Raw genomic sequence first — 21392 nt, 5'->3', positions numbered from 1 at the left:
GACTTTTTTGTTCCGTAACCCTTAGGATCATTTAAAAAATTCTAAATTATACTTATGCAGTTCAACAACCCGACCACATTCAAAAAGGGAATGCTTTTTTTCCTTTGCCATCATGACATCATGACAGTGTGACTACCTGATAGAAAATGACAATGAATCCACATTTTTACACAGATTTGGCCTTTTAAGGGCCGTGTGGTCTTAAACTTTTGATCAGCTGTAAAACAGCCTGTTTCAGTTTAAGCGTTGTTTTCAATAAATTAGATGCTCAAAAAAATGTTTTGTCTCAGTCCCATTTCTTTTTATTGCATGTTGAAGCTCTATTTAGAACCTTGTTAAGATCCAACCATGCAAACTATGATTTTTTTGGCCATTTTTCAAGTGGTCTTAAACTCTTGTTCGGGACTGTATATATAGGGTCACTCCTCACTCTGCCTTGTTCCCAAACAGTAGCAGCGTCAGTATAATATAGCTGTCAGGTAATTATTAGAGAATGTTGTATGATGGATGTCCTCAGTGGCTGTGACTTTATAGCAGATTTGTTTTCCTTGTTATTTGGGTCAGGTGTTATTAGCTGGTTATGGTCCGGTACTATAAATCAAGTTCGACGCACCCCGGATAGTTTTTTAAACTTTATCTTATTCAGTTAAGATATGTACATACACGGGTGTTTTTTATATCAGCAATTTTCTGCTTTAATTAAAACAAAACAACTTAAAAACTGGAAAGTGTTGTTAAGATTGTGCCAAAGCAACAGGCAGTGATATAACAATCAGAGGATCAGGCAGGTGAACAGGCAGGCATAAAGCAGATAAAGGCCCACACTGCTTTTTCTTGTTGATGCTGATAGTAATGGTATTCGTGGGAGCCAGAAGCTGTTTACGATGAAACATTTGTTTGTGTCTTTTAACATGGTTTGCTTCAAAGAGGTAAAAGACCATATTTATCTCTCATTTGTGAGGAAAACTTTTAAAAAAATTATATCATAATCATCAGTGAGTAAGAAATGTGCCCCTGATTGTAATGACTCACGAGCTTGTAGGTGCTCAGATCAGCGGTTCCAGTGTCCATGGATTGAGTGGGCGTGTCTGTGAGAGCACAAAAATATACATCACCTGTAAGAAAACAGATTGTGTGCTATATTTATTGCTGCTCTATGCTTAAGTTCAAAACTGCATATGCTTTGTGGAAGTTGGAGACACCTCTTAGAAAGAACCACAGTTTTCCTCCTTTAGCTCAAATGATGGAGCTTAAGCTCGGTATAACACAGGAAGGATTTCGCTGCCACTCAGTTTCCCAAATCTGATTGAATAAAACCCCAATATGAATAATTTCATGATGTAAATGAACAGGACGCTGGTGCATATGCAGTCAGTCTACATAATAAGTCAGTCTGAATAAGCCAGCTTCATTGTTCGCACACATTCCTCGCTGCACAGCACTTTTTCTTAGAGTGACAGTTTTTCACCTATAATTATGCGCACTGCTTCTGCAACACAATGCTAACCTCTATTTTGCCAGATCACTATTATCACTGTTATTACCTTGTTGTCACTGCTGTGTTTGCTCACCTGCAATGGCATTTTGTCTGTCCGTCTTTGAAATTAGGCCGCGCTGAGACTGGGGATGTACATGGATGTGTACAACTGTGATTAAATATGGGTTTTCAGCAAAAAGTTAAGACAGCTACTGGTTCCATAATTGCAGGTAAAAGAAGAAAAACAAAAACATGAATAAGTGAGACCTTGAAAAGAGCATCATTTTTCAAAAACTAATGTAAATTTATGAGGAAAACAAAGCTGTGAGGTTGATTGTGAAGCTTCTAATCAGAGTAGAGCTTATGTTGCACTTCTTTTTTTTTGCATTAAAAAATAGTGCAGTGTATTTAGACAAAAAGAAGTGAGGATGAGGTGACAGCTTTTGTGCATTCAACACAATGGACCCATGCAAATACATTACTGGTTAAATCATCAATATGGCTCCGTACTCGGCTGTCACAACAATTTGATCCAGTCTTGCAAAGTGAATCGGTGGCAAAACTCTCCACATTTTTGGGAGTTAATTTGTGCTTTTATAACATCAAATACTATTCAACATTTTGTCATAGACTCAATACTTGATGCAATAGACTCAATACTTGAAATGTGCAATTCACTTGTATTTTTATTTTTTATTCCTATTTATTCTATTTATCCCCTTTGTATATTTTATTTATATTTGTCTCTGTATTTATATATGTGTGTGTGTGTATATATATATATATAACAGTTCTGTAACTGTAACTTCGGTCGTTGCTGTGCTTTTTTTGGAAGTCGAATTTCCCAGAGGAACCCACCCGAGGGATTAATAAAGTTCTATCTTATCTTATCTCTCTTATCTTAATGTACCACTTTGTTCCCAGAAAGTATCTAGTTCTTTAATATAAATGTAAATATGTGACATTATGAGTTTTTCCTTGGAGTACGTATAATTAATTCATTTTATTACATTTTTATTTTGTTTTACCCTAAATTTCCCCAAAAAGTGCCATCACACGCAGGTGAATAATTTATATTTTTTCCCCCTGGCTCGCCTTAGATGAGATTAGCAAAATTCTTGCTATAATGAATATTCCTATCATTAGTCATTTCTTCATCTCTGGGTAGTGCACTGAATTTGACCTCCAAGTTTGATGTTCTGATGTGTGTCATCCAGTACAAAATCAAATTTAATTCATTGCTTTCTTCTGCTGGAAATTATTAATATCAATCTTGCTGAACTCATGTCCTATCTTTGCTTATGTCATTACCTCTGGCTGAACATACTTTTGTCATTTATTTGATCAAAATCTTTCTGTATAGAATACAGCTTAATTGATTTATACTTCAAGAGATTTTCCAATTAAAGTGACAAATCCAACTAGATAGAAGACATGCTGTAGAGGCACCGAATCATTTAAAAGATTACAATCGCCCCTCAGATCTCCTGTGCTCCTGATTGGGATGAGAAGATGATCACATGAATAAATGAGCAACGTTTGCACATAAGAGTCTAAAAAAAAGAGAACACCTGCACATTTTTTCTTTACCAATCATGCTTCATGTTTGAAAGCACACAGATGAGCTATTGTTCTATATAGATAAAAATAAAGGGAGAAGCCTTTAGTGAATGTACTTGTATAGCTCCTTTTAACAGCAAGGTCATACAAAGGAACAATAACAACACAGGACTGCAGAAAATACATATAAAGGACGTTATATAGCTTACTATATATATATATATATATATATATATATATATATATATATATATATATATATATATATATATATATATATATATATATATATAGACTGCAAGACCAGACTGACCAACCTGTGCACTGCCTGGATTGATTACAAGAAGGCCTATGACTCAATGTCCCACAGCTGGATACTGGAATCCCTAGAATTGTACAAGATCAATGGGACCCTAAGAGCCTTCATCAGGAACTCAATGGGGATGTGGCGTACAACACTAGAGGCCAACTCCAAGCCCATAGCACAAGTCACCATCAAGTGCGGGATCTACCAAGGAGACGCTCTGTCCCCATTGCTGTTCTGCATAGGCCTGAACCCCCTCAGTGAGATCATTAACAAGACTGGCTACGGATACCGACTACGGAACGGAGCAGTTGTCAGCCACCTCCTGTACATGGATGACATCAAGCTGTATGCCAAGAGTGAACGAGACATCGATTCACTGATCCACACTACCAGGCTATACAGCAATGACATTGGAATGTCGTTCGGACTGGAGAAGTGTAGTCGGATGGTAACAAAGAGAGGGAAGGTAGTCAGAACTGAGGGGATTGAACTACCAGACGGCAACATTGCAGACATAGAGGACAGTTACAAGTACTTGGGGATCCCGCAGGCGAATGGGAACCATGAAGAGGCCGCTAGAAAAGCTGCAACCACCAAGTACCTGCAGAGGGTCAGGCAAGTCCTGAGGAGTCAGCTGAATGGTAAGAACAAGATCCGGGCCATCAACACGTACGCCCTGCCCGTGATCAGGTACCCTGCTGGGGTAATAGGCTGGCCAAAGGAGGAGATAGAAGCCACTGACATAAAGACAAGAAAGCTCCTGACCATGCATGGAGGGTTTCACCCCAAGTCCAGCACCCTGAGGCTGTACGCTAAGCGGAAGGAAGGGGGCCGGGGACTGGTGAGTGTCAGCAGCACAGTCCAGGATGAGACAACGAACATCCAAGAATACATTGGGAAGATGGCCCCAACTGACCGAGTGCTCAGTGAATACCTCAGGCAGCAGAAACCCAAGAAAGAGGAGGGAGACGAGGAACCATCATGGAAGGACAGGCCCCTGCACGGTATGTACCACCGGCAGATAGAGGAGGTGGCTGATATCCAGAAATCCTACCAGTGGCTGGACAAAGCTGGACTGAAAGACAGCACAGAGGCACTAATCATGGCAGCACAAGAACAAGCTCTGAGTACAAGATCCATAGAGGCTGGGGTCTATCACACCAGGCAAGACCCCAGGTGCAGGCTGTGTAAAGATGCCCCAGAGACAATCCAGCACATAACAGCAGGGTGCAAGATGCTAGCAGGCAAGGCATACATGGAACGCCATAACCAAGTGGCCGGCATAGTGTACAGGAACATCTGTGCCGAGTATAACCTGGAAGTCCCGAGGTCAAAATGGGAGATGCCCCCAAGGGTGGTGGAGAATGACCGAGCTAAGATCCTGTGGGACTTCCAGATACAGACGGACAAAATGGTGGTGGCTAACCAACCGGACATAGTGGTGGTAGACAAACAGAAGAAGACGGCCGTAGTGATCGATGTAGCGGTTCCGAATGACAGCAATATCAGGAAGAAGGAACACGAGAAGCTGGAGAAATACCAAGGGCTCAGAGAAGAGCTCGAGAGGATGTGGAGGGTGAAGGTGACGGTGGTCCCCGTGGTAATCGGAGCACTAGGTGCGGTGACTCCCAAGCTAGGCGAGTGGCTCCAGCAGATCCCGGGAACAACATCGGAGATCTCTGTCCAGAAGAGCGCAGTCCTGGGAACAGCTAAGATACTGCGCAGGACCCTCAAGCTCCCAGGCCTCTGGTAGAGGACCCGAGCTTGAAGGATAAACCGCCCGCAGGGGCGTGCTGGGTGGTTTTTTTTAATATAGTTTGATTTGGTACAGTGATGGTAAACTGACGCTGTCAGTTCTGAAGTTTTACATATCAGGAAATAGAATCATTTACCAGGTTGTAACCTTATTTAAATACAACCTCAGATACACAACAATATATGACATACTGCACTATACCACTGCTACAACAGAAATGAAGCCAAAAGGAAAATGCAGTGTGTGAAAAACTGAGCACTGCCCATGATTCAATAACGTGTAGAACCACTTTTAGCAGCAAAAACGTGAAGTAAATGTTTTTACTTTATCAGTGTCTCACATTGTTGTGGAAGACTTTGGCCCACTCTTCTTTACAATGCTGTTTTAGGTGAGGTTTGCAGACATTCATTTATGGACAGACCTCTTGAGGTCCCACCGCAACATTTCAATCAGGTTGAGGTCTGCACTTTGACTGGGCCAGCACAGTGATTCTTTCTTTTTCAGTCATTCTGCTGTTTATTTGCTGCTGTGCTTGTGATCATTGTCTTGTTGCATGACCCAGTTTAGTCCAAGCTTCAGCTGTCAGACAGATGGCCTGACATACAGAGGGGTTCATGTTTGACTCGATTACTGCAAAGTGCCCAGATCCAATATCTGCAAAACAAGCTCAAATCATCACCCCTGCACCAACATGCGGACAGCTGGTGTGACGTATTTGTGCTGGTTTCTTGTGTTTAGTCTTCGCCAAATGTAGCACTTTGCATTGTGGCCAAACGCTGATTTGGATTCGCTCTTGTCTGTCCAGAGGACATTGTTCCAGATGTCTTCTGGTTTGTTCAGAAGTGTGTGTGTGTGTATATATATGTATATGTATATATATATATATATATATATATATATATATATATATATATATATATATATATATATATATATATATATATATATACTACTTTATTTTTACAACAACTTTACGATGCCTTGTTTTGCCCTCACATGGGTTTTAGCCTTTAAATATATCCTCTTGCTCTTAGCCGAGCTTTTTAATATCTCTGATATTTTCATCTGCCCAAAATAAAAGGTCAGTAAAAGGATAAGAGATTGAAAAAAGAACAGCACTCAACAGTTGCCTTTATGTTGCATGGTAGTGTTGTGACTCTGGAACAAGTTGGCTACAGCTCCTCCTCACTGTCCTTTTCCATTTGCAGAGGCATGAAATGATGGCGTATAATGGGGCGTGCAGCTACTTCAGCTATACCAACTGCTGGCTAGATGCCAAATTGGAAAAAAGTGAGTCGGTTCAAAAGAGGAGCTGTCTGTGGTATCCTTGGTAACTAAAATTGCTTAACATTTTTTCTCAAAGGTCAGAAGAAAAACGGGAAGAAGTGGAGACTTGGATTCCTCCCCCACATCTGAGACTTCCTTTAAGCTTATTTAGTTTTCAAGGTGTCCTTTGAGAGGGAGAGCGACAGAACCAAAGGGAAGGTGACAAAGATGGAGGGGCTCTTCACCCTGGCTCTCTCTCATCATCATGACAGGGAAAAAAACGGAAAGGAAGACGGATTTGCTGGCACATACTTATTCACCTTCCAGTACCAGACTTCACTCGTTGTATAATAATGAAGAGAAAATGAGTACACTCTTTAATATTTAACGTAACATTTTGGGAGCTCGCATTTGAGACTATTAGTGAGATGCTACACACAGCTGAAAGTGTATATTTAGGTGGCCAGTAAGCGCAGCACAATGGCAAGCATGCGCATGTACAAATGTAATTTCCTTTGGAGAGCCAAAAGCCTCTAGAGGCTTTGTAGCTGCATTACAAATCAGGTCGCCATGGCTGCCACCATAAAGGAACTCCATTAAATAATTGACAGGGAGCAGAAAATGGCTAAATGCATAACAAGCAGGCATAAATCCATTCAGGAAGGAAAAGTAGATTGTGTGACAAGATGGAGCGATTTACTAATGTGACAGAGAAGAGAGAATGGTCTCATTTCTAACAAAAATGCACAACATTCAGGTAACTGAGAAAAAGTTTTTGTGGACTGAGGAGCTTCCTAACAGTGCTGGTCCAAATCAAAAGGCTCCATGCATACATAAATTCTGTCTTAACCTCATTATTTTTTACTTACATAATAGTTATTTATAGGTGAGGCTGTGCAGCTGAAACAAATTGAGACCAGTTTTCCTCTGTTACATGAATATTAATTAAAAACAGAACAAAGACATATGATCTGAACCAAAAATTTATGAGACTGCAAAGCAAGTCACTTAACAGCATCGCTTGGAGAGCAAGCACAAGGATCAGAAGGTAATGTCATAACAAATACCTCGATTGTGAAGTTCTAACGCCAGGCAACAAAGTAATCACTAAATTGCTTCTGAGCTGTTAAAATGCAATTGCCATGGTATTAACAAAACAGCAATAACTAAAACATTGCTGCAAAGGTAAGCTTATTAGCTGCTAACACCCAAATGTTGTTAAACAGCTAATAGGCTGCTAACTACGTCAGCGGTCAGCTAGCATCTATTAGCTATGGTTGCTGTGGTCCCTAAACTCTTCCATCCATCCATCCATCTTCTTCCGCTTATCTGGGGCAGATAAGCACCTAAATCACCTAAAATGGCTCCTTTCGATGTGGACCAGCGGCTCTACTCTGAGCCCCTCCCAGATGGCTGAACTTCTCACCTCATCTCTAAGGGAGAGTCCAGCCACCCTTCGGAGGTGCTGATTCTCATTCCCACTGCTTCACACTCGGCTGCGAAGCCCCCTAAATTCTTCAACTTTGTGAAAACACCTGATATCAAAGATTAAGAGGTCTGGCCCACTTTTTTCCATATAGTGAAAAACCTGTGCTGTGTGTTGTTCAAAAAAAAAAAAAAGAAGCTATTTGTATTTTTTTTTCAAATCAGCTTCTTTACCCAACAGCCAAACAACCAGCAATAGAAATAACTGAGCCACACATAAAATGTCTAGTGTGTGATAGATTGACCAACAAGCCATGATGCACAGAAAGATGTGAGTTAGTGCTTGGGAACTAGCTCGAGGAGCAGAAGAGCAGAATAAAGTCCTCTTGGGGCTCCATTGTCAGGAAGAAGAGATCAGAAACACTGGCAGGAGGTCGGAGTCGTATGATGTTGTCGGGGTCTGATGGGACAAAGAGTCGGAGGAGCATGCCGGAAACAGAACAGTGTTAAATAATGTGTGTGATGGGAATTGCTTGGTTCAAATAAACTGCAAATACTGCACTATGGCAGTAGAGTAATGTAACAGTATAGATAAAGGCATGATGTAAGTGGTGCGTTAGTGCTTGTGATGCAGCGCTGACCAGAAATAGCAGACAGCAACAACATCAGCGGCAACAGAAAAAGGTGGCAGCAGTGGTTTAAATCAAATGACGTGACATAACAGGAGCAGCAGCAGTGAGAGACACACGAGGAAAGACATAAATGGTATTATTGACCTTGAAAATGGCGCTTTAGAAAAAAAAACACAAAAGGAAGTGGAGCTTGTTGGTTATTTGTTATGTAGCCCTATCGGCAGGTGTTGGTGAATTAGTCGAAACAGTCTGACTTTTATTCGTTTATTTTTTAAATTTTACCCAAGCAGGTCCGCTGGACTAGAAATTTGCAACATTTTGCTCTGAAGGACTTTGAAGAAGTTACTTTTCCGTACTTTAGTTTTATGTATGTTTTGTTGCCACGTGTTTCTGCATGTAGAGCAACACTGATGTTGGATTTAGGGGCCATGCAGTGCCTCCTACATTATCCACATTTTTGTATGGTCACTGACTCTCACGCCCTCATTATAAAGGGAAGATCATCAAACTGACTTTGACTGAGGCTAGCTGGAACACCAGTAAAAACTTTAGTTGGGATGCATATATTCCACCCTTGAGTCTCATTGGTGCACTTTCCTCAGATACTTTAATCCCAGCTGTTTTGTTTTGTCACCGTTCTGGTTTAACTCAATGCTTTTGTGTTCCAGATTTTTTTTGCCCAGCTTTTTAATTCTCCTTTATTCCTGTACCCTATTATCTGCCCCGCTCAGCTCTCTTCTGTTCTCTGCTGTTTTTCCTTTGTTGTCCAAGGACACCCAGCTCTGACTGGGATGGACACAATGACTGTTGGAAGTGGATTTCATTTATCACTGTGGCACTAATAGCTGCCCATCATCCCTATTGCCGTGAGAGCCCTTAAACCTCCAATAGTGACAGGTGGTGAGTTGTGTAGGAAAGGCCATAAAATATCCACCCAGAGGGTTTACAACAATTAGGAGGAAGTAAAACAGACATAAAGGATTTAAAGTCTGATGAGGGGAAGTGCTTTGTGAAGCTAGGTGTGTCTTGTAAGTATACAGGGTGACTCTGTAAATAGGTCAACAATAGAAAATGGTTTTCATTGCTACATAATTAACAAAATAGAACAAATCCAACAGATTTTAAAGGGTCAGGGATGTTATCGGTGAGCACTGAAAACCAGGATTGTTTTGGGACCCCAAAGCAGGTTGAGAATGTTGAGAAGGATTATAGATAACTTTTGTCTCAGATCTGTCCTTGAGCTGTGTTCAGCATGCCCACATTTCCCCGTGGTGCCACATGGATAGTTAAGTGCTTACAGGACAATACAGTAGTAATCAATTTCTGTTAATCTCAGTCACAAGTCTGGACATGGGTGGTACCGTATACACATGTGAGTAACAGTTTGATTGCAGCTGTTGCAATATTATAACATGGGTCAGTGTGGCTACCATGGTATACACCTTTTAATGCAGCTGAACTGGAGAAAAAAATGAACGCTAGAGGGGTATAAGTTTAACATTCAGTCAGATTAAAAGAAGTTATATAGACTCACTGACCACTTTATTAGGTACACCTGTTCAATTGCCCCTTAACACAAATATCACAGATACCTACTAGCAACTTGATGCATTTAGGCATCTAGACTTGGTCAAGAGGACCTGCTGAGTTCAAACTGAGCATTAGAATGGGGAAGAAAGGTGATTTAAGTGACTCTGAACATGGCATGGTTGTTGGTGCCAGATGGGCTGGTTCGAGTATTTCAGAACCTGCTGATCTGGTGAGATTTTCCCACATTATCTCTAGGGTTCACAGAGAATGGTCCACAAAAGAAAAACTAACCAGCAAGAAAAAGTTCTCAGGGATAAAATGCGTTGTTGTTGCCAGAGTGGTCAGACTGCTTCAAGCTGATAGAAAGGCAACAACAACTCAAATGACCACTTGTTACAATGCAGAAGAGGAATGCAGAAGAGCATCTCTGAATGCACAACATGTTGAATCTAGGCTACAGCAACAGAAGAGCCAACACGTTCTCACTCCCAAAGCGTAATATTTTACGCTAGGTGACAAACCGTCAAAATATTATGCTTCTGGGCGCCCAACATGTCCATAAATGACGAGATCAGAAAAATGAGGAAACATGAGAACCGTTTGGAATCAATCTACACATGTTCGTTCATTTTACTTAAATCACTTTGGAAAACTATTTAACGTCATTAAATTGCTGGTTAACGCTAGGGATAAGGTTATGGTTAGGGATAAGGTTATGGTTAGGGCTGGAATACATGGCTGGAATGTGTATTACCGCGGGACCATCATTCTACTGGATTTCACCAATAACCCGGCGTGTAGCATAAGAACGCAGAAGGTCACCTTTCGCGTTCCTCAGGAACACCGCGGGACGTGAAACATCGTTGGGATGTTACTCGAGAGTGAGAATGGGCTGGAAGACCACATTGGGTGCTGCTCCTGTCAGCTAAGGATAAGCTACAACACAGGCTCACCAAAACTGGACAAAAAAAACAAAGACTGGTAAAACAGTGCCTGGTCTGTTGAGTCAACACTGAGATGGGGTCTGAATTATATCAACAGTTCAGGCTGGTGGTGATGGTATAATAGTGTGAGGGATGTACTTTAGAACCAACTGAGCATGGTTTCAGTCCCACATCCATCTCTTTAAGATCACAGTGGGCCCAGCTCCTGATGGCTGCTTCCATGAGGATAACGCACCATGTTACAGAGTTCAGATCATCTTGAATATGGCAGTGAGTTCACTCAAATGGCCTCCACTGTCACCAATCCAGCACAGCACCTTTGGCATGCAGTAGAGGTTCACATCATGGATGTGGATGAACTGTGAGATGCAATCATGTTATTATGGAAAAACACCCTCTGAGGAATGTTTCCAGCACCTTGAAGATTGCAAAGTGTTAGCTTGACAGGTAAAATAGAAACTTGCAGGATAAGATCAAAATGTAGATTACTGTCAAAATGTTGTGGTCGCAAAGAAACTATTAATGTGCAAAAGTTGTCTAAATGTTTCAGGTTGGACTAAAGCTTCGGTCCAGCATTGCCATGTTGTGTGTGTGTGAAATGCAAAAACACAAAACAAAACTGCAGTCACCCCCTCAACACTTTTTTGTCTTATCAGTTTAAGAAAAGGAAAATTAAGGTGTTATGTTTGTTGTCAGTAACTATAAAGTTTGCATAAATTTGGCTTATCAACTTTTTTTTCTCTTAAAAAAAAAATCCTTGCCTTAAGTAGCAATTCCCTCCTCGACACATTGGCTGAAATAAAATAATAGTTATTCACAGACTGGCTGGAGGTAATACACAAATCTGAGGGAAGAATTGTGTCTGTCCAGGGATGACTCAGTTTAGCTTATGTAAGAGTCTAAATGTGATTAAAGAAACAGCTCTATTATTATTTTACTCACTCATTCTCACCTCACCACGAGCAGAAATCAGGCAAGAGAACAGAACCTGACCTAAACAGGTATAAGTGTGTTAGAACAAAAATGCTTAATTGTGTGTAAAACCCGGAAAAAGACGAAGCTGCTCCTTTGCTTTCTTGTTGAAAATTCACGTCGTGCTCTGTCAGAAGAAAAGCAGCTCAATTTCTGTCTTATGGTGCTTCCTCAAATAGAGCTGAAGCGCTCCTTGAGGACTTGACTCGTTGTCAGATGTCGGAGAAATGTTCCAGAGCTCTCACTGAACACATCCGTTGTGCTTCAGCTGAAGAAAGCTCAGAATAAATAAATGCATGTGTTGAACAACTGTACTCTTTATTTTATTTTTTAATTATCATATCCAGAGGTCAAACCTTACATTTGTTTAGAGCTAGTCCAGCTCATAATACCTTTATTACAACACGGTGTACTTAACAAATCAATAAGCAAACAAGCTTTTCTACGGTATATCTTGCACACAGCTGACACTCGAGTGAACACTGAACTGTGTTTTCTGAGATCTTCCCATTTTCAGCACTCTCGTTCACTTTAGATAAATCAAACCAAGCGTGAAAGCGGCCAATACTCATAAAGCAATGAAGCTGCATTTCTCAAAAAACGGTTTGATTTCAGGTGACGTTTGCACCTCTCTGTCCGCTCGCTTAAATCACACGCAGATGAATTCAGAGATCTTCCAAAAACGGGCAACACTTAAAATTTTTAAACTCATGTTGACCCCCTCCCTGCACATTTGTGCTTGATATAAGAATTATAAATGGCTTAGTGAAGGGACTTCAGTGGAAAGTTTCTGTGGGAAAAAAGGTATTCTGACAGACACAGAGCTCCAAATTTACCACCCTGTCTCTCAGCCAATGGCTTGGATAAATATTTCACCATGTTTCCCCTCTCAGAAGTAAAAGGTTTGTGAGGCTCTCCTGGAGATGACTGACTGTTGCACAAGAGGGCCAGTTACAGTGTTTCAGAGCAGAAAATAGCACACTATATTGTGCTCTGTGGGGTAGCCTAGTGGAGGTAATGGAATTCTCCATTAGCTTGGACATTCTGGTTACCTATGGACAGGTAATTCCTGAGGGCCGCTGTATCTACCAGAGATGTGAATAAAAAAATAATTTAAACATCACTGACTGTGTTCAGGTCACACTGTATAGGAGGTGATTATAATCCACTGCCACTGTGTATTTAGCTTGCGCTTTCATCATATTGCAAGGTTCAAATATGGTATGCATTTTGAAAAATGCTCTAGATTTCTATTCAGACTTGCAGATGGTCCAGCAATGCGTAAGTCTTGAGCCACCTCTTGTTTATGTTTTCCTATAAACAGGAAATAGATGCAGCAATTTACTTATAACATGCAAATGGAGAGGCTGTTGCTTGGGAGGTAAAGCAGGTCATCGTTTATTCAGAAGCTTGGTGGTTCGAAGTCTGGCTGCTCCAGTTTTCTTTGGGCGAGATCTTGAACCTGGAGTTCAAGATTGGACTGTGAATGTTTTTTTTAGAAAACACTTATATGAAGTAAAAAGCATGAATGAGACATGTTGTACAAAGTGCATTGAAAGCTTGAGTAGAAAAAGCACCATATAAGAACCCTTTTAAATAACTGGAAATACAGTTCAATTCTAACTTGAAAGTCAATATTTGCTATGACCACCGTTTTTCTTCAACACAGTCCAATGAATGTGGATGATCTTTGCTGGGTTTTTTCCTATTTCTTGAAGACATGACTTTCAGATACTGTTCATCTACTGTAGATAGTTTTATAGGCCCTCCATCTATCCAGTTTATTGAGATAAACTGCACACCATGGTGAGATATACCAGGTTTTTTGATAATAGCTCATTGGGAATCACCTTGCTGGTGCAAAAATACAATTTTGTGCCTGTCAAACTATGTCTGTCTTTTGCATTTTTTATAGATTCAGCTAAAGAAACGAGAACATATGATATATTTTTAAGACAGACTGCTAGTAACCGAGTGCATAAAATGCTATTTGGTTCTTGTCTGTCTAGAGACAACACAGGTTTATCCCTTTAGTTAGGTAACTTTTTGACGCTTGAATGAGTGACAGGTCAATGTTAAGTAGCTTAATAATAAAAAAAAAAATTCCACTATATTGACTGTAAATTTGTTAAAAAGAAGCCAATGTCTAAAGAAAAACTTTGAAAGAACACCAGGAAGCTTGCAAAAAAATAAAAATAAAAATGAAAGTCTGGGTCCGTGGTTCAACACTTTTGCACATCCCTGTGTATGAAAATAAAAGTTCTGTATTTTAATATCAACATTGGATTAAGTGACTGTGTGTAATGTGGGAGACATCCCTTGTAGCGATGCTGCTTGGTTTCTCAGCTCAGTTCTGTGGCGCACTTATGTTTTTTGTCTCACTCTGACAGTGCTCATAATGTGGCAGCGTGTCAGTGCTGGGGACTAACTGTGTTCAGCTGGTGAACACAGGAGTTAGTGGAGAGAGGGAGAAAGAACAGTATACTTTTATCTCTGAGCTGAATGCATGTTTCTGCCATATTAACCTATCACTGTTACGTTGTACGCGGCAAAGGGAACTACACGTACATGTTTTTTGCCGTTGTTATTGTTTCTTGTTACCCTGCCTCTCCAGGGTTAGTAAAGTTCAATTTTTAGAATGCAAAAATAAGAATGATTAAACCAACAGATGTTTGCATCAGCACATCCTGCTGCAAGATATGCAAGAAGCAGTGTAATGAAGTGTCAAAATGCGTGCTCTCTTAGCCAAACCGGCAGTCATTTGTCTCCAGAAGGACGATGAGAGGATTGTGTGTCCAATGAGAGTGTGCCTGGAAACAGCTCTGCCTTCTAAAGGTCTGAAGATGAGTCATGGTGGCAGAGAACTGCCCTCCACCCTCCACTGACAAACAAATATCCCCCCAAATAAGCACCACAAACACCAGTGTGTGAATGTGTGTGTGAATGGGTGGATGACTGGATATGTAAAGCGCTTTGGGGTCCTTAGGGACTAGTAAGGCGCTATATAAATACAGGCCATTTACCATTTACCATTACTATCTTCATTACTGAGTAATGGATTCAGAGAGGAGTGTTGCATTACTGCGTATCTATTATGAATTCCGTAGAAGCATGGCACGTACTCATCTTGGCTCTGTTTCATATTTATTTGACATTGTTGTCTGTGTGTTTAGTCTCCCCTGTGAAACTTAAGTACATTTTAAGTGAGGGGTGTAAACTACTCAGATTAGTGGAGGGATTAGAAGAATGAACACAAAGTAGTTGTTATATAACGTCCACTGAGGACGGACAACCTGAGCTGAAGGATCTTGGAGTCTGACAGTGTGATGGTGCGTGGCACACAGTTTACATGGAAACTGAAAAGTTACTGTCTCGTGTAACCAATGACAAAAGTAACCTACACCAACGCAACTACCAGTTGTAGCTGTATCTTTTTCTTTCTTTCTTTAGTGTCGCAGTATTTTCTACCACCGTCAGCCCACAAGACCTGCCATGGGCGACAACATAATGACACCTGTCTCAGATAAACGACTGATGTTTCATTCAGCGTGGCAGTTCTGATACGAGGCGTGTGAGGCTTTTTAAAGCCGATTAAAAAAAATCTGATCTGGGTTAGATGTCTGTGTGTGTGTGTGTTGGTGGTGAGGAAAGGATATAATAAAGCGCTCCTAGCAAAGCGCTAGTTGTAGCCCTGGTGTCCATTCAGAGTCATTCTGATTTAGATCAATACCACTTGCATTATGTGTTGGCACTAGTTAATAGGCACCAGTGTGCATCAGAGGTGCTGGACTAGAGAGCATTTTGACATTTTGTATACCTTCACTCAGATGTGTCTACAACCAGCATCTCTTAAAAACGCACTAGAAATGATTTCTGAGGAGTGTTATAATGTTATTTGACAGCCAAGTTTGTTAATGTCCATACTTAATCTGAAGGTAACAGAAAATGAGCTGCAGATGGCTCTGTAATATTTGTGACTAGCATAATACTAAGCTGTACAAACACTGGAGAAAATGTTTAAAGATGAAGTCATATTTTAAAGCTACACCTGACAAGCTGAACTTTTAAAAACCTGTCAATAGAGTAAAGACCCAAGTCGAAAAGCACTGAATGTAATTTGACAGTGAATCACAGCGATCCTTACCAAGTTTTTTTATGTTAGAATTAACAGCAAAGCAGAAATCAGATAAATAGCCCGGAGAGTGGAATATAGAGTTTTCATCAATGACGCATCTGGTGCTGATGAGTGCTGCGGGCGTGCCGCCAAAACATGCAGTGTCGTACACACAGATTTATCATTTTGTGTGAATAGTGGCTATTTTCCCAGTTTTGTACAAATCCGAGCCTTTCGCACCTCATTTTGTCCTTATTTTTTTTCCCTGACACCTCCAGCTGCTATTTGAAACCACTGAGCTGCCTGTTTGATTGATAGCTCGTTCTCTACTTACCAAGCTCAAAGAGCCAAAGAAAAAGCAGCAAATAACCCTCCGGGCAATGACAGAGCTTAAGACCTTTCATCCAGATGTCTGTCTTTGAAATGAGGGGACGTTTCTTTGATGCTACCACACTACAAGCCTAAAAGGGTGGATTGTAAATGATAAATGAATAATAAGATTTTGTTTTTGAGATGACAGAGAGAATATATTAGATGAGGAGTTTAAAACAAGATGTCAATGTGACATCAAATGCTTTTAGTACTTGCTAATGATGCTTCATTTGTCTCCTTTTCTCGCAGGTATCTGGGGATCACACGACCTCTCACCTACCCAGCCCGGCAGAACGGTCAGCTGATGGCCAAGATGATCCTGGGAGTCTGGCTGGTGTCAGCATCCATCACACTGCCGCCTTTCTGTGGCTGGGCCAAAAACGTCCACACAGCCGGTGTGTGCCTCATTAGCCAAGACTTTGGCTACACCATCTATTCCACAGCTGTGGCCTTTTATATCCCTATGCTGGTCATGCTGGTCATGTACTACAAGATCTTCAGGGCAGCTCGCAAGAGCGGCGCCAAGCACCGCTTCACCAACCTTTCACGACGCGAGCGTCTCGAAACAGTGGCTAACGAGGCTCTCCGAATGCAGGGCCTGAAGCCGCCCGGCGTGGCAGAGGAGTGTGCCGCATTGTCCCGCCTGCTGACCCGCGAGCGCAGAAACATCTCCATCTTCAAGCGGGAACAAAAAGCGGCCACGACACTGGGGGTGATTGTGGGCGTCTTCGCCGTGTGCTGGCTGCCCTTCTTTATCCTGTCCACCGCCAGGCCCTTTATCTGCGGAGTGGAATGTAGCTGTGTGCCCATCTGGCTGGAGCGCACGCTCCTGTGGTTAGGTTACGCCAACTCCTTAATGAATCCCTTCATCTACGCCTTCTTCAATCGAGACCTGCGCTCCACTTATCGTGACCTTCTCCGGTGTCGCTATCGCAACATCAACCGTCGGCTTTCCGCCGTGGGTGTACACGAAGCTCTCAAAGTGTAAGGCCGAATGGTTAAAGTCGCTGCTCTTGGACACTCGGTGCTTAAAAGGCGACACATAAACAGCCGGCCTGCAGACAGACACGGCCTAACGGGATAAAAGTCAGTGTTAGTGGCTCGCTGCAGACAGCACAATCACTTCAGTGTGTGAGTCAGTCATTCTATTTTTGGAAAGAAAATCACAGAGCGTACTTGATGGACTATTCAAGTCGACACTGCTTTTGTGCATATGCCACAATTCCATCCTGTTCCAGATTTATGATGGAATAATGCCGTAACAAAGGAAATGACATATAAACACAATCAATCATTCTCTTTCAAAGAGACCATAAGGCAAGCAGATTTCTGTATATTAACAAAATTGATGTTTGATAACAAATAACGTTTGTTTCGTGGCTTTCTGAGCATCTCCCTCTCATCGTGTATCCACGCAAATCCCCGATGATTATTTTTCAAACGGGAGGTAAACACTTTGAGGCGTATTACAGGACTGAAACTTATATCACGCCATCTAAAGTCAGAGCCTTCAAGCTGGTCCTCCGACTGAATTTATTTTGAGCACCCTAGATGTCACCCAGTTGTTTAAAATCTGGTGATTCCAAGTAGAACAAAGTGGGGTGGAAAATGCTGATTTAACACAACATAGTGAGAACTTCTCAGTGTTTGAAGGTAGTTTGTTTTGTGTCTGCATGAAACATATTTTTCTTACATGCCACTGTATACATTAATCAAAACAGAAGTGGTGGCAGCGGTGTTTCATGGGTAACCCAGACACTGCATCGCACAGAAACCATGATACTGTGGAGCTTTTCACTTTTCTCCAGGCAACTAAACGTTTCCACTTTAATAATTAGAATTTCCACATTCTTAAGACTCGTTTTCCTCACTGGTTGTTGACAGTGTTTTTATCTCTCTTTTCAATCAGGATGTGTGCCCCCCCCAGTTCAGTACATTTCCTTTTTATCTCCTCAGTGACTTGTACGAACCCATGTCCGATATCATCAGTCGAGCAGTGTGTGCTTATTTTCTACCTCGATTTTTTGAAATGCTCTACATTTCCTCCCCCCAAAAAAGGTGTACTGCTGTATCATTTTGTATCGAAATGCTATTTTTTATTGTGTAAAGTCAATCTGTCTACAGCTGTGTGCGAGCGCTTTGAGTGACCACTCTGTTATTACCTTGAGAAAGAAGTTGGGGAAAGGGGTAAAAGTATTTCATCACTTTGTAAATAAAGAAACACCGAAGATGTCACTGTGGCCTAGATTAGTGTGAAAGCCATTCGTGCAAAGTCAGTGAAGTTCTTGTTCTTTGGACTGAGATTGCAGTGATTTAGGAGACAATCAACATGGGTCTTCTTGCTTTCTAGCCCCCACGGAGCATCCTCAAATGCCTGATGCACCCAGTATGTCATGCATAGAAATAAAGACCAACCTTTAAGCCCATTAGAAGTCTTTGATACATTTGTGACCTTTCTTAAAGCAGTATCGCCAAGACTGTTGGGCTACAGCTAGGATTCTTAAGGATGGTTGCCCCTCCCGTCTGCCCCAGAAACGCCTTTGTGTTAAGTCTGCTTTGAGCAAATGCTTTTATTCAGAGTCTGGGTAACAGCTGTCTGCTTACTCCAAGGGAAAAACAGTGACGAAGAAGAGTAAAGTAGGATGTGTCTCGTCTTGTGGTCAGAAGGTATGTCTCAGTACAGACATATTTGGGTTGTGTTTGTAGAGGAGTGTCACTGTATCACAGGCAAATCACCACTTCAAATATATTTAACACATAAAGACCAACTTAGAAGACCAACAACATGGCTTTCCAATCATATTATTAAGGCTGACACCAAACAAGCCTTTTTATTTTGTGTGTACATACATATTCCTTCACTCACATACACATACAAACTGTTTCATCAAAATGACTTTGCACATCACAGGTATGATACGGCCAAACTCATTTATTTAAAAAAATATTCCAAGCACTTGCCGATGAACCCCTCCCCCTATCCAGTGTATAGTGGTGCTCTTTATAGGTGTCTGTTGAATTAAACTTAGCGCTGCCCCTCACCAGCAGTTTGCCTCAGGGGACCATACCAGGGGCAAATGCATCATAGACAACATACTTGTGGGATCACTCAGACATGCAAACCCTTCACCTTAAAAAGGTCGGAGAAAGAACATAAAAGTAATACTTTTCATTTTGCAGACAGGTGCTAACTTACTATGGGTTTTCAGAGCTTTCTCCTCAAAATAGTTACTTGCTTTGGTTGAAGAGCTGTTGTGGTAAACTGTGAATTGTAGCAACTTTGACACTTCCTGTCATTGTCCAATGCAACAAACGTCATTGCAAGTTTTCCTGATTTTGAAGAGAAATTAGGCTAGCTTTATTTAATCCAGAAGAATGCTGTTACTGTTCATCATGACACAACTGCTGCGACATACAATCCCAACACAAATGTGATTTTTCGAAATGTTTTCAACTGATTCCTGTATAAAATCTCTTGGACAACCCTTTAAATGTGCCGCTTTTAATATTATTACTGTTATTACATGAGTCCAAAAATAAGCCTTGGCGGAACATTTGGCCATTTCCTTGATTTCACCATCTGTCAAATGGTTTGGTGGGATGGTACCCAAATCTAACATAAGGACATTCCTAATTATACTCTTTCATTTGCACTATGAGTGGCTCTCCAAGTCAGTTGAACAATGTTATGCAATTCAGCCCTGCTGACAATAAGAAAAACCCATATGATGATCACAGGGGATAAAATCTAGTTAACCGGCCCTTTGCAGACTAAAGTCTATTTAGGGTTCAGAGTCCCTGGAGTAAAGAGCAGCAACACAGCCTCAACCCGCACGCTGACATTTTGTTTCAGCACACTCAGAGGAGGCAGCGCTGGTGGATCTCGTGCGCTGCCCCTAAGACCTTCAGACTCCCGGCAACCATGTCAACGGGCGTTACTCTCGGGGAGTGAGCACCACTGCGCCTGCGAGGAGCGCCTGCCCTCTCGGTCACCGTGTCTGGCCTCCTGTGCTGGCGCCTGATGTGTGTCATCGCTGTCGGTGAACGGGAGGAACTATTTTCATTTGATGTAGTACATTCATCTAAGGGAGAAGGATAGTAGCTGAGAGTCTTTCACAGATGCTGCCCAAAGGCTCAGTTGCCAGCTCTGACAAGCTGTGGGGGTTGATGTGGGGACTATCCACTCGCGCTTTGCTATTTTTAATCTGTCCCAGCAATTAAACGAGGAAGCTCTGATTAAGCATGGGGGAAAAGGAATTTAAAGTACTGTGATTTTGCTATCCTTCCATGTACCCTCTGCACATGCAAATAATAATAATAATTATTGATTTGGAGATAGTCTTTGATACTGCATAGGACAATTATGGTGACCAGGAACTTGTAATATTTCTATTCAACTCACTTAATACATGATTAGTCCACATTTATTGTGTTTAAAATACAGTTTGTGTTTCTTTCAGTACATGACAAAGTCAAGTTCATTTATATACAATATGTTTTGTAGCTGAGGACACGTCACATGTTGGTGCAAAAACTTTTGGAAAGTATGAGTCTGACTTTCAACAAAAAACAAAGAACAAAAAATGTGTGCATTAACATTTACACTGCGTGAACAGAATAAAGTACACGTGGTGGTTTCCAACATGTCAACGGAAGGACTGGACGTCCTGAGACGATTTTAACCAGGTAAGAAATAAGAAATAAAAAATTGTAATAAACTATAACAAAATAATTAATTTAAGAAAATCATACATTATATTTAAAATTATTAAATATTCTCCAATGCTTCCCTTCTCTAACTATAAGATGGATATATGGGTAGTTGCCGATTTTTAATGTAACAGACTAATTATTTCTTTTACCTGTAACTTATCAAAGCCACTCTCAGATTATTCCAAACACACATCGATGTAAATCTGGTTTCTGAGATATTTTGGGCACACGTGTACCCGGATGTTACATCCTCAAATATAATCAGGGCCATAAATGTAGCCTCGTTTCCCACCTACTAATTAAAAAGGGAAGCTATAAATACAC

General features: G+C 41.2%; 1 protein-coding gene across 1 annotated transcript in view; it reads left to right on the top strand.

The window, feature by feature from the left end:
* The window catches only part of htr7c (5-hydroxytryptamine (serotonin) receptor 7c), a 33526-nt gene extending 14624 nt beyond the window's left edge, over positions 1–18902 (top strand). Inside the window, exon 2 of the mRNA XM_004558548.3 lies at positions 16605–18902. Within this exon, the coding sequence (XP_004558605.1) occupies positions 16605–17343 (739 nt within the window). The 3' untranslated portion in view covers positions 17344–18902. The remainder of the gene's footprint in view (positions 1–16604) is intronic.
* The last annotated feature ends 2490 nt before the right edge of the window (positions 18903–21392 follow it).

This window comes from Maylandia zebra, linkage group LG12 (assembly GCF_041146795.1).
Source record: "Maylandia zebra isolate NMK-2024a linkage group LG12, Mzebra_GT3a, whole genome shotgun sequence".
Lineage (NCBI taxonomy): Eukaryota > Metazoa > Chordata > Actinopteri > Cichliformes > Cichlidae > Maylandia > Maylandia zebra.
Note: the sequence above shows the minus strand (reverse complement) of the source record. Positions and strands in the feature narration are given on the sequence as shown.